Source organism: Protobothrops mucrosquamatus, unplaced genomic scaffold (genome assembly GCF_001527695.2).
Source record: "Protobothrops mucrosquamatus isolate PMUCROS unplaced genomic scaffold, P.Mucros_1.0 scaffold3246, whole genome shotgun sequence".
Classification (NCBI taxonomy): domain Eukaryota; kingdom Metazoa; phylum Chordata; class Lepidosauria; order Squamata; family Viperidae; genus Protobothrops; species Protobothrops mucrosquamatus.
This window is the reverse complement of record NW_015389240.1, coordinates 1-12119: the sequence shown is the minus strand read 5'-3', so window position 1 is coordinate 12119 and position 12119 is coordinate 1. Positions and strand designations below refer to the sequence as shown.

At 48.0% G+C, this 12119-nt stretch overlaps 1 protein-coding gene across 1 annotated transcript in view; it reads left to right on the top strand.

Moving 5' to 3' along the window:
• EHMT1 (euchromatic histone lysine methyltransferase 1) overlaps positions 1–11231 on the top strand; it is a 28705-nt gene extending 17474 nt beyond the window's left edge. The window contains exons 8-15 of the mRNA XM_029286290.1: positions 1557–1691; positions 4304–4449; positions 5817–5960; positions 6749–6975; positions 7671–7844; positions 8465–8547; positions 9303–9409; positions 10859–11231. Of these exons, the coding sequence (XP_029142123.1) occupies positions 1557–1691; positions 4304–4449; positions 5817–5960; positions 6749–6975; positions 7671–7844; positions 8465–8547; positions 9303–9409; positions 10859–11035 (1193 nt within the window). The 3' untranslated portion in view covers positions 11036–11231. The remainder of the gene's footprint in view (positions 1–1556; positions 1692–4303; positions 4450–5816; positions 5961–6748; positions 6976–7670; positions 7845–8464; positions 8548–9302; positions 9410–10858) is intronic.
• The last annotated feature ends 888 nt before the right edge of the window (positions 11232–12119 follow it).

Below are 12119 nucleotides of genomic sequence, written 5' to 3'. Positions count from 1 at the left end.
GGGTGGAGAAGCAGCTGTGTCCATCAATATTTCTATAGCTGGGCTGATAGGAGACGTTGGCGGTTGAGTTGGGTTGTGCTTTCCTCCACCTGGGAAGTTCTCCTTCTGAGACCAGACACTGGTGGTTTTGCTGGTTCTTCCTTCAGGAGAAGCGTGTGTGTCCCTGAGGTGATTCGGGACGACAGCTCAGCTATCTAGGATCGTTTCCTAAGGGCCACTCCATCCGTCGGGAAGGCACGGAGTGGTCCCACAGGTCAAACATCTGGACACCTGCTGCAAGGGGCCCCACGCTTCCTTGCTTCTCAACGCGCAGGGCCACTAAGCTCTGGTTTCTGATTTCCATTGCCATTGTTCGGCCTCTCGCGCGCTCCCTCCGGATGGTTGCTCAACTATCATTTTATTTTTTGAAAGCGCGACGGTGGCGCCATCCACGCCGCCAAAAGCGTTGGGGGATTTTCCTGCCCTTCGCCTTGGGCCCAGTGGCAGCCGGATTGAGCGGAAGGAAGGGCCAAAGGATGGGGCAGGGGACCACTCAGCTGGCCTCCGGAGCCCTCGGCTTGTTCCCAGGTGGCAGGGGAGGGGAAGGGCTTTGCATCTGTCTGTGTGTGCCTCTCTGTGCGTGTGTTGGAATGTGCCCGTGAGAGAGATGGAGGTGCAAATGGAGAAGAAGCGTGAACTGGTTCCCACACGTTAGTTTTCACTAGCAGGCTCCGCCTTGCTGAATAGGGAAGCTGGGATTGGCTTGCAAGCAGCTCCATTTGCCTTCAGTCCCATGTCTTCTGCTCCATGGCTGGTTGGCTGGTCTGGTGGGGCCTGGCTCTTCAAGGCTGTTGGCATCTGAGTAGGGTGAGCCAAGAGGAGGCCAGCTCTTACCTCCCTCCTTCTCTTTCTCTTTCTCTTTCCTTTTCCCTTTTCCTTTCTCTTTCTCTTTCCTTCCTTCCTCTTTCATTTCCTTCCTTCCTTTTTCTCTTGCTGTTTTTTCCTTCCTTCCTTCCTTCTTTCTTTTTTCCTTCCTTCCTTCCTTCCTTCCTTCCTTCCTTCCTTCCTTCCTTCCTTCCTTCCTTCCTTCTTTCATTTCCTTCCTTCCTTTTTCTCTTGCTGTTTCTCCTTCCTTCCTTCCTTCCTTCCTTCCTTCCTTCCTTCCTTCCTTCCTTCCTTCCTTCCTTCCTTCCTTCCTTCCTTCCTTCCTTCCTTCCTTCCTTCCTTCCCAGAGGAATTCCTGCCCCTAGTGCTTGTGCAGAAGCACTCAGATGCCTCCAAAAGAGAAGCTACCCCCTTGCTTAAACCCTGCCCGGTAGCTAAGAACTTTCCACTGTGCAACAGGAGAAGGAGATCTCCCCCCACCCCACCCCCCATCCATCCACCCAAGGAGATCAGCCTCCGTGGGCCCAGCGGTTGCCTTTTAATTGTTCTCTCCGCATCTGTATTTACCGATCCTTCAAGCAAGCGGGTGTAGCCTGCCTACTGTCTGCTAGCGATGAATGTGGCCTTTAAAGAGAGAGGCAGATGCATACTTCTTTCCTGGCGTGCTCAATCTACATGTCTTTCAAAACCAGGCCCTGAATCTTACAAGCCCCCTTTGGGGAGCGGAGAAGGAGCCGAGCAGGAGAACAGCATGGAATACATGGAGGTGCCCCTGCATTCCTTGGATCTTCGGGTGAAGGGCGTTCTGTCTTCTTCGCAACCAGAAGGTGAGTGTGTCAAGCGTCTAAATATGGCCATGTACCATTTTCCTTCTTTTGTTTCCTTGGATTCATTTCTCTATATTAAGATGATGCCCCCTGGTGGATGCTTAACAGGGAGAAGGAGAGCAGGCTGGCATCCCTCCAAAAGAGATTGTGTGTGTGTGTGTATCACAGATGGATCCAATGGAGAGAGCAGCAGCCGAGAGACGGAGTGGATCCCTTGGCCCAGCAACCTCCGGAGAAAGGAGGGAGGTGGGGCAGAAAAGATGCTTGGGGGATCCTCAAAGGGGACTGGAAACATAGGAAGGACGGTTGCAGGAACTGGGCACGGCTAGCCTAGCGAAGAGAAGGAGCAGGGGAGACAGGGTAGCAGTCTTCCAATATTTGAGGGGGGGTCTCACGAGAGGAGGGGGGCCAGCCTGTTCTCCAAAGCACCTGAAAGCCAGACAAGGAATAACGGATGGAAACTGATCAAGGAGGGATTCAACCTAGAAATAAGGAGGAATTTTCTGACAGTGAGAACCACCCACCAACGGAACAGAAGTTGTGGGACCTTCATCACTGGAAGCTTTCAAGAAGAGGCCAGACTGCCATCTATCAGGAATGGTGTAGGGTCTCCTGCTTGAGTGGGGGTGTTGGACTAGATGACCTACAAGGTCCCTTCCAACTCTTGTTATTCTATTCCATTGAGGACCAGGGTGGGTCAGGATGCCGCAAAGCCCCTCAATTCAGTGACAGTGTCTCCCAATGGCTTCCAGCTCCAATTTCTTCTTCTTCGCTCTTCTGCTGACCAGGATTGGCCTTTCTTGCCCAACAACGCTCAGATCCCACGAACTTCTATGAGCTTCCTTGGAGCCTTGTCTATTTTGGAAGAGCAGAACGAGCTTCTCCATCGTTTTGCTCAACCAGGGAGCTTCATCTGGCTGCTCCATCCGCAACCTCTTTGCCCAAGGCAGTGTAGCTTCTGATCTTCATTCCAAGAGACACAGTTTGCCCGGCTGGCAGGAGAAGCTGGTCATGTTCCTTCAGAGCCCAACCGTGGTCTTAGTCCCTGCTCGAGATGATGGGAAAGGGCTTCTCTTCTCTCCTTTCCCACTCGTTACAGCTGTGGCGAGGCAGAGTGTATTGATTGTGAGAAACCGGGGCACCCACCCATTAATTTCAAACAGCAGTTGCTGAGCACCTGCTCCGGGGATCAAGGGAAGAGTAGATTAGTTTAACTATTCTGAGCAGCAGCAGCCAAGGTTTCTGAGTAGGCTGATGGCCAAACGTAGAAGGCCGTTCCTAGCTCCGATAGCTGGGCTGAAATCCAAAGGTTGCCTGTTCTTGTCCCTCTGGAAGGCTGCAGATGTTAGATCCAATAGAGGCACTTTGAAGCAACCTTGGATCTTTGGAATGCGTTGGCCAACACTTCTAATCTGCCAGACAACTGGAGGACAGCAGAGCTAAACAGGAACCTCACCGAATATGGAGCAAATGGGACATTTCTTACAGTAAAGAGTCTGCCAGGTGCCATAACAACAACAACAACAACAACAAGATGATGATGATGATGATGATGTTGATGATGTTGGAAGTGACCTTGGAGGTCTTCTAGTTCAACCCCTTCCTCAAGCAGGAGACCCTACACTATTTTAGACAAATGGTTGTCCAATCTCTTCTTAAAAACCTCCAGGGATGGAGCACCCACAACTTCTGGAGGCAAGTCATTCCGCTGATTAATTGTTCTAACTGTCAGGAAGTTTCTCCTTAGTTCTAGGTTGCTTCTCTCCTTGATTAGTTTCCATCCGTTGCTTCTTGTCCTGCCTTCAGGCGCTTTGGAGAATAGCTTGACTCCCTCTTCTTTGGGGCAGCCCCTGAGATACTGGAACACTGTCTTTCCTTTTTTCTCTGTAACTCTTCTTCTGACATGCGTGCTTGACTATGAATGCAGCAAGGATGTCCCACAGTCCCACCATTCTTCAAATAAAGCCAACCCCCCCTCCCTCTTTCAGTCTTCCTCCTTAACTTTGGACATAATGCTCATATCGGAATAACAGAGTTGTTCTTCTTGAACCTTGGAGGTCTTCTAGTCCAATCCCCCCTGCTCAAGAGGAAACTATACCAGGGGTCTTCAAACTTGGCCCTTTTATAACTTGTGGACTTCAACTCCCAGAATTCATCAGCCAGCTTGGACCATATAAGCCAGGGGTCTTCAAACTTGGCCCTTTCATGACTTGTGGACTTCAACTCCCAGAATTCCTCAGCCAGCAGCATGCTGGCTGAGGAATTCTGGGAGTTGAAGTCCACAAGTCATAAAAGGGCCAAGTTTGAAGACCCCTGCTCTATACCATTTCAGACAAATTCGATCTCTTCTTAAAAACCTCCAGTGGTGGAGCACCCACAACCTCTGGAGGCAGGTTGTTCCGATGATTAATTGTTCTCACTGTTAGGAAATTGCTTTTAAGTTCTAGATTGCTTCTCTCCTTGATGAGTTTCCATCGGTTGCTTCCTGTCCTGCCTTCAGGCGCTTTAGAGAAGAGATTGACCCCCTCTTCTTTGGGCAGCTCCTTAGGGTAGCCTGCTCTGTCTTAACCTTCTGTAGGAATCTCTCTTTCCCTTTTTTTTTTCTCCCGCAGGTCTTTCTAATGGTCCTGGAGCAATGGAAACAGAATGTCTCCAAGAAGTGCCTCTTTGTAGCTGCCGGATGGAAACCCCGAAAAGCCGGGAGATCACCACACTCGCTAACAACCAGTGCATGGCCACAGAGAGTGTGGATAAGGAGGTAAGGTGCCTTGATGTCTCCTCTCTTCTACTGTTCTCCGTGGGCGACCGTTGGCTGTCTGGCTCACCTGCGAATCTGAAAGAGACTGCCACGTTTAGGAAATCAGGAAACCGTGCTAACCTTCTCTAGAAGAATCTGAGCTAGTAACGGTCCAAGCAAATTGGAGGTAGATAAGGGTCAACAGAGCTCAAGGTGGGTTGGATTTTGTTCTTGTGGGTATCGAAGGGACTCAAGACTGATGACACATTTGACCCCTCCCTCGGTTCTCCTGTACAGACACTTTCAGTCTTGCATTAGCCTTTGAGCCTCTGCTTCAGACACTTAGGCTCCCGGGCTGGGACTGGGACTAGGACTAGGCTTAGCTGTTAGATAAAGGAGCTTCCCAAAGCCTTTGTTCCCGATGGTGGGTTAAATGAGGTCCATTGCATGTCTTGAAGTTCATGTGTGTCTTCTGATGAGAGGTTTTCAGAGTGGGTGTGACGCTGGGGCGGGCTTCACCACATCATCAAGAACACTACTTTGGAATCCCCTGGTAGATGGACTGAGTCCACCTACAGGGAGGGAGAGAGAAAGGAAGAAAACAGGAAGGAAGGGAAGGAGATGGAAGGAAAGAAGGAAGGAAGGAAGGAAGGAGATGGAAGGAGGAGGGAGGGAAGAAGGAAGGAAGGAGATGGAAGGAGGAGGGAGGGAAATAAAGAAGGAAGGATGGATGGATGTAAGGAAATGGAAAGAGGGAAGGAGAGGGAGGGAGGAAGGAAGGAGAGGGAGAGAGAAAGGGAGGGAGGAAGAAGATGGAAGGAGGAGGGAGGGGAAAAAAGAAAGAAGGAAGGAAGGAAAGAAATGGAAAGAGGGAAGGAGAGGGAGGAAGGAAGGAAGGAAGGAAGGGAGGAGAGGGAGAGAAAGGGAGGAAGGAAGGAAGGAGAGGGAGGGAGGGAGGGAGAAAAGGAAGGGAAAGGAAGGAAGGAAGGGCTTTCTCAAACAGCCAACCAAAATTTTGATATGGAAAAACCACTCTTTTCCGATCCATTTTCTTTTTGGGGGGATGACTTTTTGCACTTCAATCAGGCTAACCTACTCTTTGGCCAGAAGGCTCGCCCTTCCTTCAGGTAGCCAGCGAGAGGAGGCAGAGATGTGGGCATCCACGGATGGTTTACCCCCCAAACGCATTGCCCTCCCCGGGCCTCCGCTTGTCCCGGGGGGCTCGGCTGGTGGGATTTTGCCGCCCGCCGGCTGTGTGAAAAGAGCTGCCGACACGCCATTTCACGTGGTTCTTCTCTTCTTTCACGTCCGTGCGCTAGCCAGAAATCTCTTTTTCCTCCCTCCCTCCCTCCCTCCCTCCTCTCCCCCACACCCCACCCCACCCTCAGCTGAGCCGATGCACCAACCGTGTGCTGAAATACGAGCTGATGCGTGCCTCGAACAAAGTCCAGCTCCTGGTGTTGTGCGAGGACCACCGAGGGAGGATGGTGAAGCATCAGTGCTGTCCTGGCTGCGGCTTCTTTTGCATGGCGGTAAGCATCGGACGGGCTGGACCTCAGGGGACAAAATACTCTTGCCTCTTTCCAGAGACAGTTGCGCCCTGTGAGCTTCCCTTTTCTTTGGGCAACAGATAAAATAAGAATAACGATTTTTTTAAAACAAAAAATTCCTGGAATGTAGACTAGAATAGAACAATAACTTTATTGCCCCTTTGAACGTAGACTAATCGGCATACATTAAAATGAAATTCCGTTGCATGCAGCTCTCCAAGGGTTCCACCACTACATAAACAGGACCCAAATAAAGAAATAAATGCAGAATTAGGCACGTACCCACATATGTTATGTGACACAGAGAAACAACACACTCTAGTTTGGGTTACGGATACGTGCGCGTGGCGAGAAAAACGAACGAGTGGCAGTCTGAGTAGATGCCGGCTTTGATATTCTGGTGCCCAAGCCACCGTCTCTTCTTAAAATACAATCCCTTACTGGAAGCAGAGGGGAGAGTAGTCCTCCACTTTACAACGGCTCATTTAGTGACTTAGGACCGTTTTTCACACTTGCTCCCCGGATCAAAATTCAGACGCTTGGCAACCGACTCATATTTAGGACGGTTGCAGCGTCCCGGGATCGCGTCATTTTTTTTCCCCCTCCTACCTTTTGCAACCTTCTGACAAGCAAAGTGATTCACTTCACAGCGGTGGAGAGAAAGCCGTAAAGCGGGGGCCAAACTCACTTAGCCACAGAAATTCGGGGCTGAGTTTTGATCATAACTTGAGGACTACCTGTGTTTTTTCCCCTTTGGCCGTTCCTTCCAGGGCACGTTCATGGAGTGCCAGCCCGAAAGCGGCATCTCTCACCGGTTCCACAAAGAGTGCACTTCCCACGTCAAAGGCATGAGCTACTGCCCCCACTGTGGGGAGGAGGCCTCCAAGGCGAAAGAGGTCACGGTGGCCAAGGCGGACACCACCTCCAGCCTGCTGCTGACCTTGGAGCCGAAGAAACCAAGTGCTTCAGAAGGAAAGGCCGACACGACCACTGGAAGGTAAGTCCTGGCTGGAGAGACTTCTTTCTCCGAACAAAGCTTATTAGCTCCTTCGTAGCTGGAAGGAGAGCAGGAAGAGAAGGAGGAGGGGGTTGCTTTCTCCAGCTGTTGGACCTTCCCTTCCCTTCTTCATCCTTCCCTCCCCTCCCCTCTCACTTTCTTAAAATCTTTATCTCCTTCTACTGTGGAGGGAGGAAAGCAAGCAATTTCTGTAGGCAATCTCCCTTTGGCCTGACCCTCCTATGCCCCCACACACAAATAGAGAATTTGGAAAGTGATTTCAAGAGACTAAGTTGTTTTCTTCTTCTACGCATCAAAAGCAATGCGATAGCACTGGCAGCAGGAAAAGGAGAGTATGCTGCAGAAATAAGTTTGCTTTTGTTCCCCTATCCCGCCCGCAGAGGGGAGAGATTGGAGAGAAAGGGATTTGAAGAGAGTGAGCTATCTGCATAGCGTGCCTGTGGCTCCCAGCCCCAGGCTGCCAGTATAATGTGTAGAAGACAGACACTCAAGGCACTCCCAAGTTATGGGGGTGTGTGGTTAGAAGGCCAACAAAAGCCGAAGGTGTGAAACTGGGTAGTCTTGAACCGTTTCCGACTGGAATGTACGATTGCGGCCACGTGATTTCCCAACTAGCGACTTGCTTCGTTTCGCAAAATGGAACATTTGTTGGGATTTTGTTCTCTTGGGTTCAGTTTCGGCGGGCCTGCCACGCAGCAACCTGAAGAAGTCAGACCTGAGAACTTGTCCACCGAGGTGTTCGATTTGGCCGGGACATCGACGTTCCCTAAGCCGGTCTCGACCGGCTTACCTCAAGGGCCGGTTAAAGAAACGTTGGAGAGCGCCTTGATTGCCCTGGATTCAGAAAAGTAAGCAACTAAGTTGGATGGGGCTTCTGTTCTATTGTCAGGACCGTGAACGCCGGTCCTGCTTGCATCATGGAAGGTCAGCATCTCCTGCGTTGGCTCGTTGTCCAGACTACCCTGGTTAAGTTGACCACATCCAGCTAAGCTAACCAAATATTGACGTTTTCTTGGTGGGAATCAAAGCGAAGTTCTTTGGGGGGGAAATCACAGAATCCCGCGTCTCCCATTCCAGGCCTGTGGCTTGGCTTCCATCTCTTCGTTCCTCATTCCCAGCCCAAAAGTTCCAGCATTAACTTATCAATTAAAATGGAAGCGGTTCTGTTAAAAATAGCTGAGAGTGGCTGTCAGCTACAAAACAGCAGAGCCGAGAAATGGTATCGATATTCCTACGGATTTAAAAAAGAGGTGTAAAATAAGAGGAAAGAGGATTTTGGTTTATTTATTTTCTGGGTGTTCAGAAGAAATGGATATGTTTTCTCCCTGTTTTCGTCTCAAAACCAAAAACATCTTTCCCTGCGATGAGCGGATGGGACTATTAATAAAACAAGAGAGAGAAAACACACACACAAACGACAGCTCTGACTAGTAGCCACTTGGAGTTAACTCTTCCTCTGTTTTCACAGGCCCAAGAAATTGCGATTTCACTCGAAACAGCTGTACTTCTCAGCCAGGCAAGGCGAGCTTCAGAAGGTTCTCCTTATGTTGGGTGAGTAAAATTCCTCTCCCCCCCACATTTAACAACACACATTGCAATTAGTAGAAAGTCTTCTTTTTTGATGAATGGGTGTGGTCACGATCTTCCGTGACAGTGAGAACAGTTAATCCAGCCAAGAACTAAGGAGAAATTTCCCAACAGTGAAAACAATCGGGGGAACAACTTGCCTCCAGAAGTTGTGGGTGCTCCATCACTGGAAGTTTTCAAGAAGAGATGGGACAACCACTAGTCTGGAATGGTACAGGGTCTCCTGCTTGTGCAGGGGGTTGGACTAGAAGACCTCCAAGGTCTCTTCCAGCCCTACGATCCTGTCATTCTAAGAAACCAGCTAAAGATGTTCTGGAGAAGTTCTACACCCTCCTGAAGCAGGATGTAGGCAAGAGAAGCTTCTTCCATGGATGCAAGCAGTGTCCCAATATCTAAGGGTCTGCCCCCAAAAAGGAGGCAGGACAAGACGCAATAGATGGGGACTCATTTACTCTTTGACACCCTTGTCTTGTCTCCTCTTGGCACTCCCCCCCCCTCCTTGACTTCTGACTGCAATTGAGCCTGGAATTATGGATCGTGTATCTTGCCGATTGTTAGGTGGATCATCCATCCCACGTCTTGCAGCTGTTGGAACTTTGAACCATCAGCGGTCCTAAGTAGCTTTCTTGGGCTCTGTTGTAATTTTGAACAGTTTGCTAAGCAACTGGTCATAAGTGGGTTTGGTTTTCCCTCCCTTTTATTTTTTATTTTTTGCTCAGTGGATGGGATCGATCCCAACTTCAAAATGGAGCACCAGAGTAAAAGGACGCCTCTTCATGCAGCCGCAGAGTCGGGACACGTGGACATTTGTCACATGCTACTTCAGGTTCATCCGTAATTTTTTTTTCTAAAAAAAAAAATGTGTTTATTTCCTGACTGGGTGTAGGTTCCCTTCTTCTTCCTAGAGAGCCAAATCAATTGGGGATATTGAGCATCTGTTTCTTTCACTCAGGAGATGCTGAGTTTATTCTAAAAGTAATAAAAGGTTGCAGATTCCAAGTTTTTGGTGGTTGAATGGGCACTTTAGGTTGGAGAGTCTTGCAACCACGTAGACAATAGGATTCTTCGTCTAGACCCCATAATGCTCGCCCTGGCTATTGGCTCAAGGGTTGAGGAAGATTGAGGTTGGGATGGAATCAAGTAGACTTGCAACCACGTAGACAATAGGATGCTTCGTCTAGATCCATAATGCTTGCCCTGACTATTGGCTCAAGGGTTGAGGAAGATAGAGGCTGGGGTGGAGTCAAGTCGATCGCTTTGGATTTTCTGCATGGGGAAGAAAAAGTAATTAAGAGTTAAGAGTTTACCAATAAAGGAGAATATTTGTAGCTCAGGGTTGACATGATGGTTCTTGTGCTCTCTGAGCTTGCTTGTTTTCTTGCAGACGTTTCATTACCCAAACTAGGTAACGTCATCAGGAAATGAAATGTCTGCAAGAAAACAAGCAAGCTCAGAGAACCCCAAGGACCCACCCCTTAGTTAAAGAGTTGGTTCATTCTAGCCAGTATGACCTTGTGGGTTGGGGTGCCAGATCAGGACCACGGAGAGCTGCCTTGCCTGACCTACTTGATAGAACTGTTGGGAAGAAACAGTAGAGTAGCTATGCATCTCTTGGGCTTCTTGAAAAAAAGAAAAAGAAGAGAGGAAGAGACAGCAAATTCCACAACTGCAATGTCTTTATGGATTCTGTGCAGCCACAGGACCCATTTTGTTGTTGTTAGTTGCGAAGTCGTGTCCGACCCATCGCGACCCCATGGATAACGTTTCTCCAGGCCTTCCTGTCCTCTACCATCTTCTGGAGTCCATTTAAGCTCACACCTACTGCTTTAGTGACTCCATCCAGCCACCTCGTTCTCTGTCATCCCCTTCTTCTCTTGCCCTCCATCTTTCCCAGCATTAGGCCCTTCTCCAGTGAGTCCTTCCTTCTCATTAGGTGGCCAAAGGACTTGAATTTCAACTTCAGGATCTGGCCTTCTAAAGAGCAGTCAGGGTTGATCTCCTCTAGGACTGACCGGTTTGATCGCCTTGCAGTCCATAAGGAGCATCAGTTGCACATATCCACAAGTCCCTTTTTTTTTGTAGAGTAGGTGGTAGCGTCTGCACAACACCACTAAAGCCACAAACTGGCAAATCTCCTTTACGTTTTAGCACGAGGCACGAACCCCATCAGAATGTTAGGTGGGGTTGCTTAAGCAACTAGCCTGTTAAACATATAAAAAAAAGCTAACTGTAGTTCTTCCTTTGTGTTCTGGGTCTGCATGTTACCTCTGCACAGGCTGGCGCTAACATAGACACCTGTTCTCAGGACCAGAGGACCCCCCTTATGGAAGCAGCAGAGAATAACCATCTGGAAACTGTGAAATACCTCATTAAGGCTGGAGCACTGGTAGACCCCAAGGTAATGCTTGGTTTGTTTTCTTACAACTTCCACAGGAGCCACACGGGGGTGTGAATATTGGTTTGCAAACCACCAATGGTGCGTTCGGCTAACCTGCCAAGCCAAAGGCTTCTCAGCTTAGTATCAAGTGGGAATCAGTCAACCATCAGTTGGGTTGAAGACCTCAAAGTTGCATTGCTGTTGATGTAGCCATTCAGCCCTAGATCCCTACCAAAAGAGAATGGAAAATAGAGTACAGAACAGACTAGAATAGAATAGAATAAAAGAAAAACTTTGTTGTCATTTTAAATGTACACTTTTTAAAAATAATTTGAATAGAATAGAATAGAATAGAAGAGAGGAGAATAGAATAGAATAGAATAGAATAGAATAGAATATTGGAATAGAATAGAATAGAATATTGGAATAGAATAGAATAGAATAGAATAGAATAGAATAGAATAGAATAGAATAGAATAGAATAGAATAGAATAGAATAGAATAGAAATAAGAGTTGGAAGAGATAGAGTAGAGTAGAATAGAATATGGAATGGAATAGAATAGAATAGAATAGAATAGAATAGAATAGAGTAGAATATGGAATAGAATTAGAATAGAACAGAATAGAATAGAATAGAATAGAATATGGAATAGAATTAGAATAGAATAGAATAGAATAGAATAGAATAGAATAGAATAGAATATGGAATGGAATGGAATGGAATAGAATAGAACAGAAACGTTAATGTCACTTTAAATGTACACTAATCAGCATACATTAAAATGAAAAGCATTCAGCTCTTACAAGATAACCATTATGCATATACCCACATTCACACACATATATGACACAGAGAAACATCACAGTCTGGTCCGAATGTCTGGTGAAAAAATAAATAAATAAAAAGAATCCTGTGAGTTTACAAGACGGATGGCATAAGGAACAAAGCCAGAATTACAGAATCTAATAGTCCTGCTATAGATACTTCAAAACCTCCTCCCAGAGGGGGAGCGACAGAAACAGACCGTGAAGTGTGTGCGTGTGTGTGTGTGGGGGGGTGTCTATGGGGTCTCTAACAATGCTTGGCGCTCTAAGCACATGCAAGCGCTTATAAGCTTCTTATCATCATCTGGGCTGTCCTCACCACTCTCCGGGTGG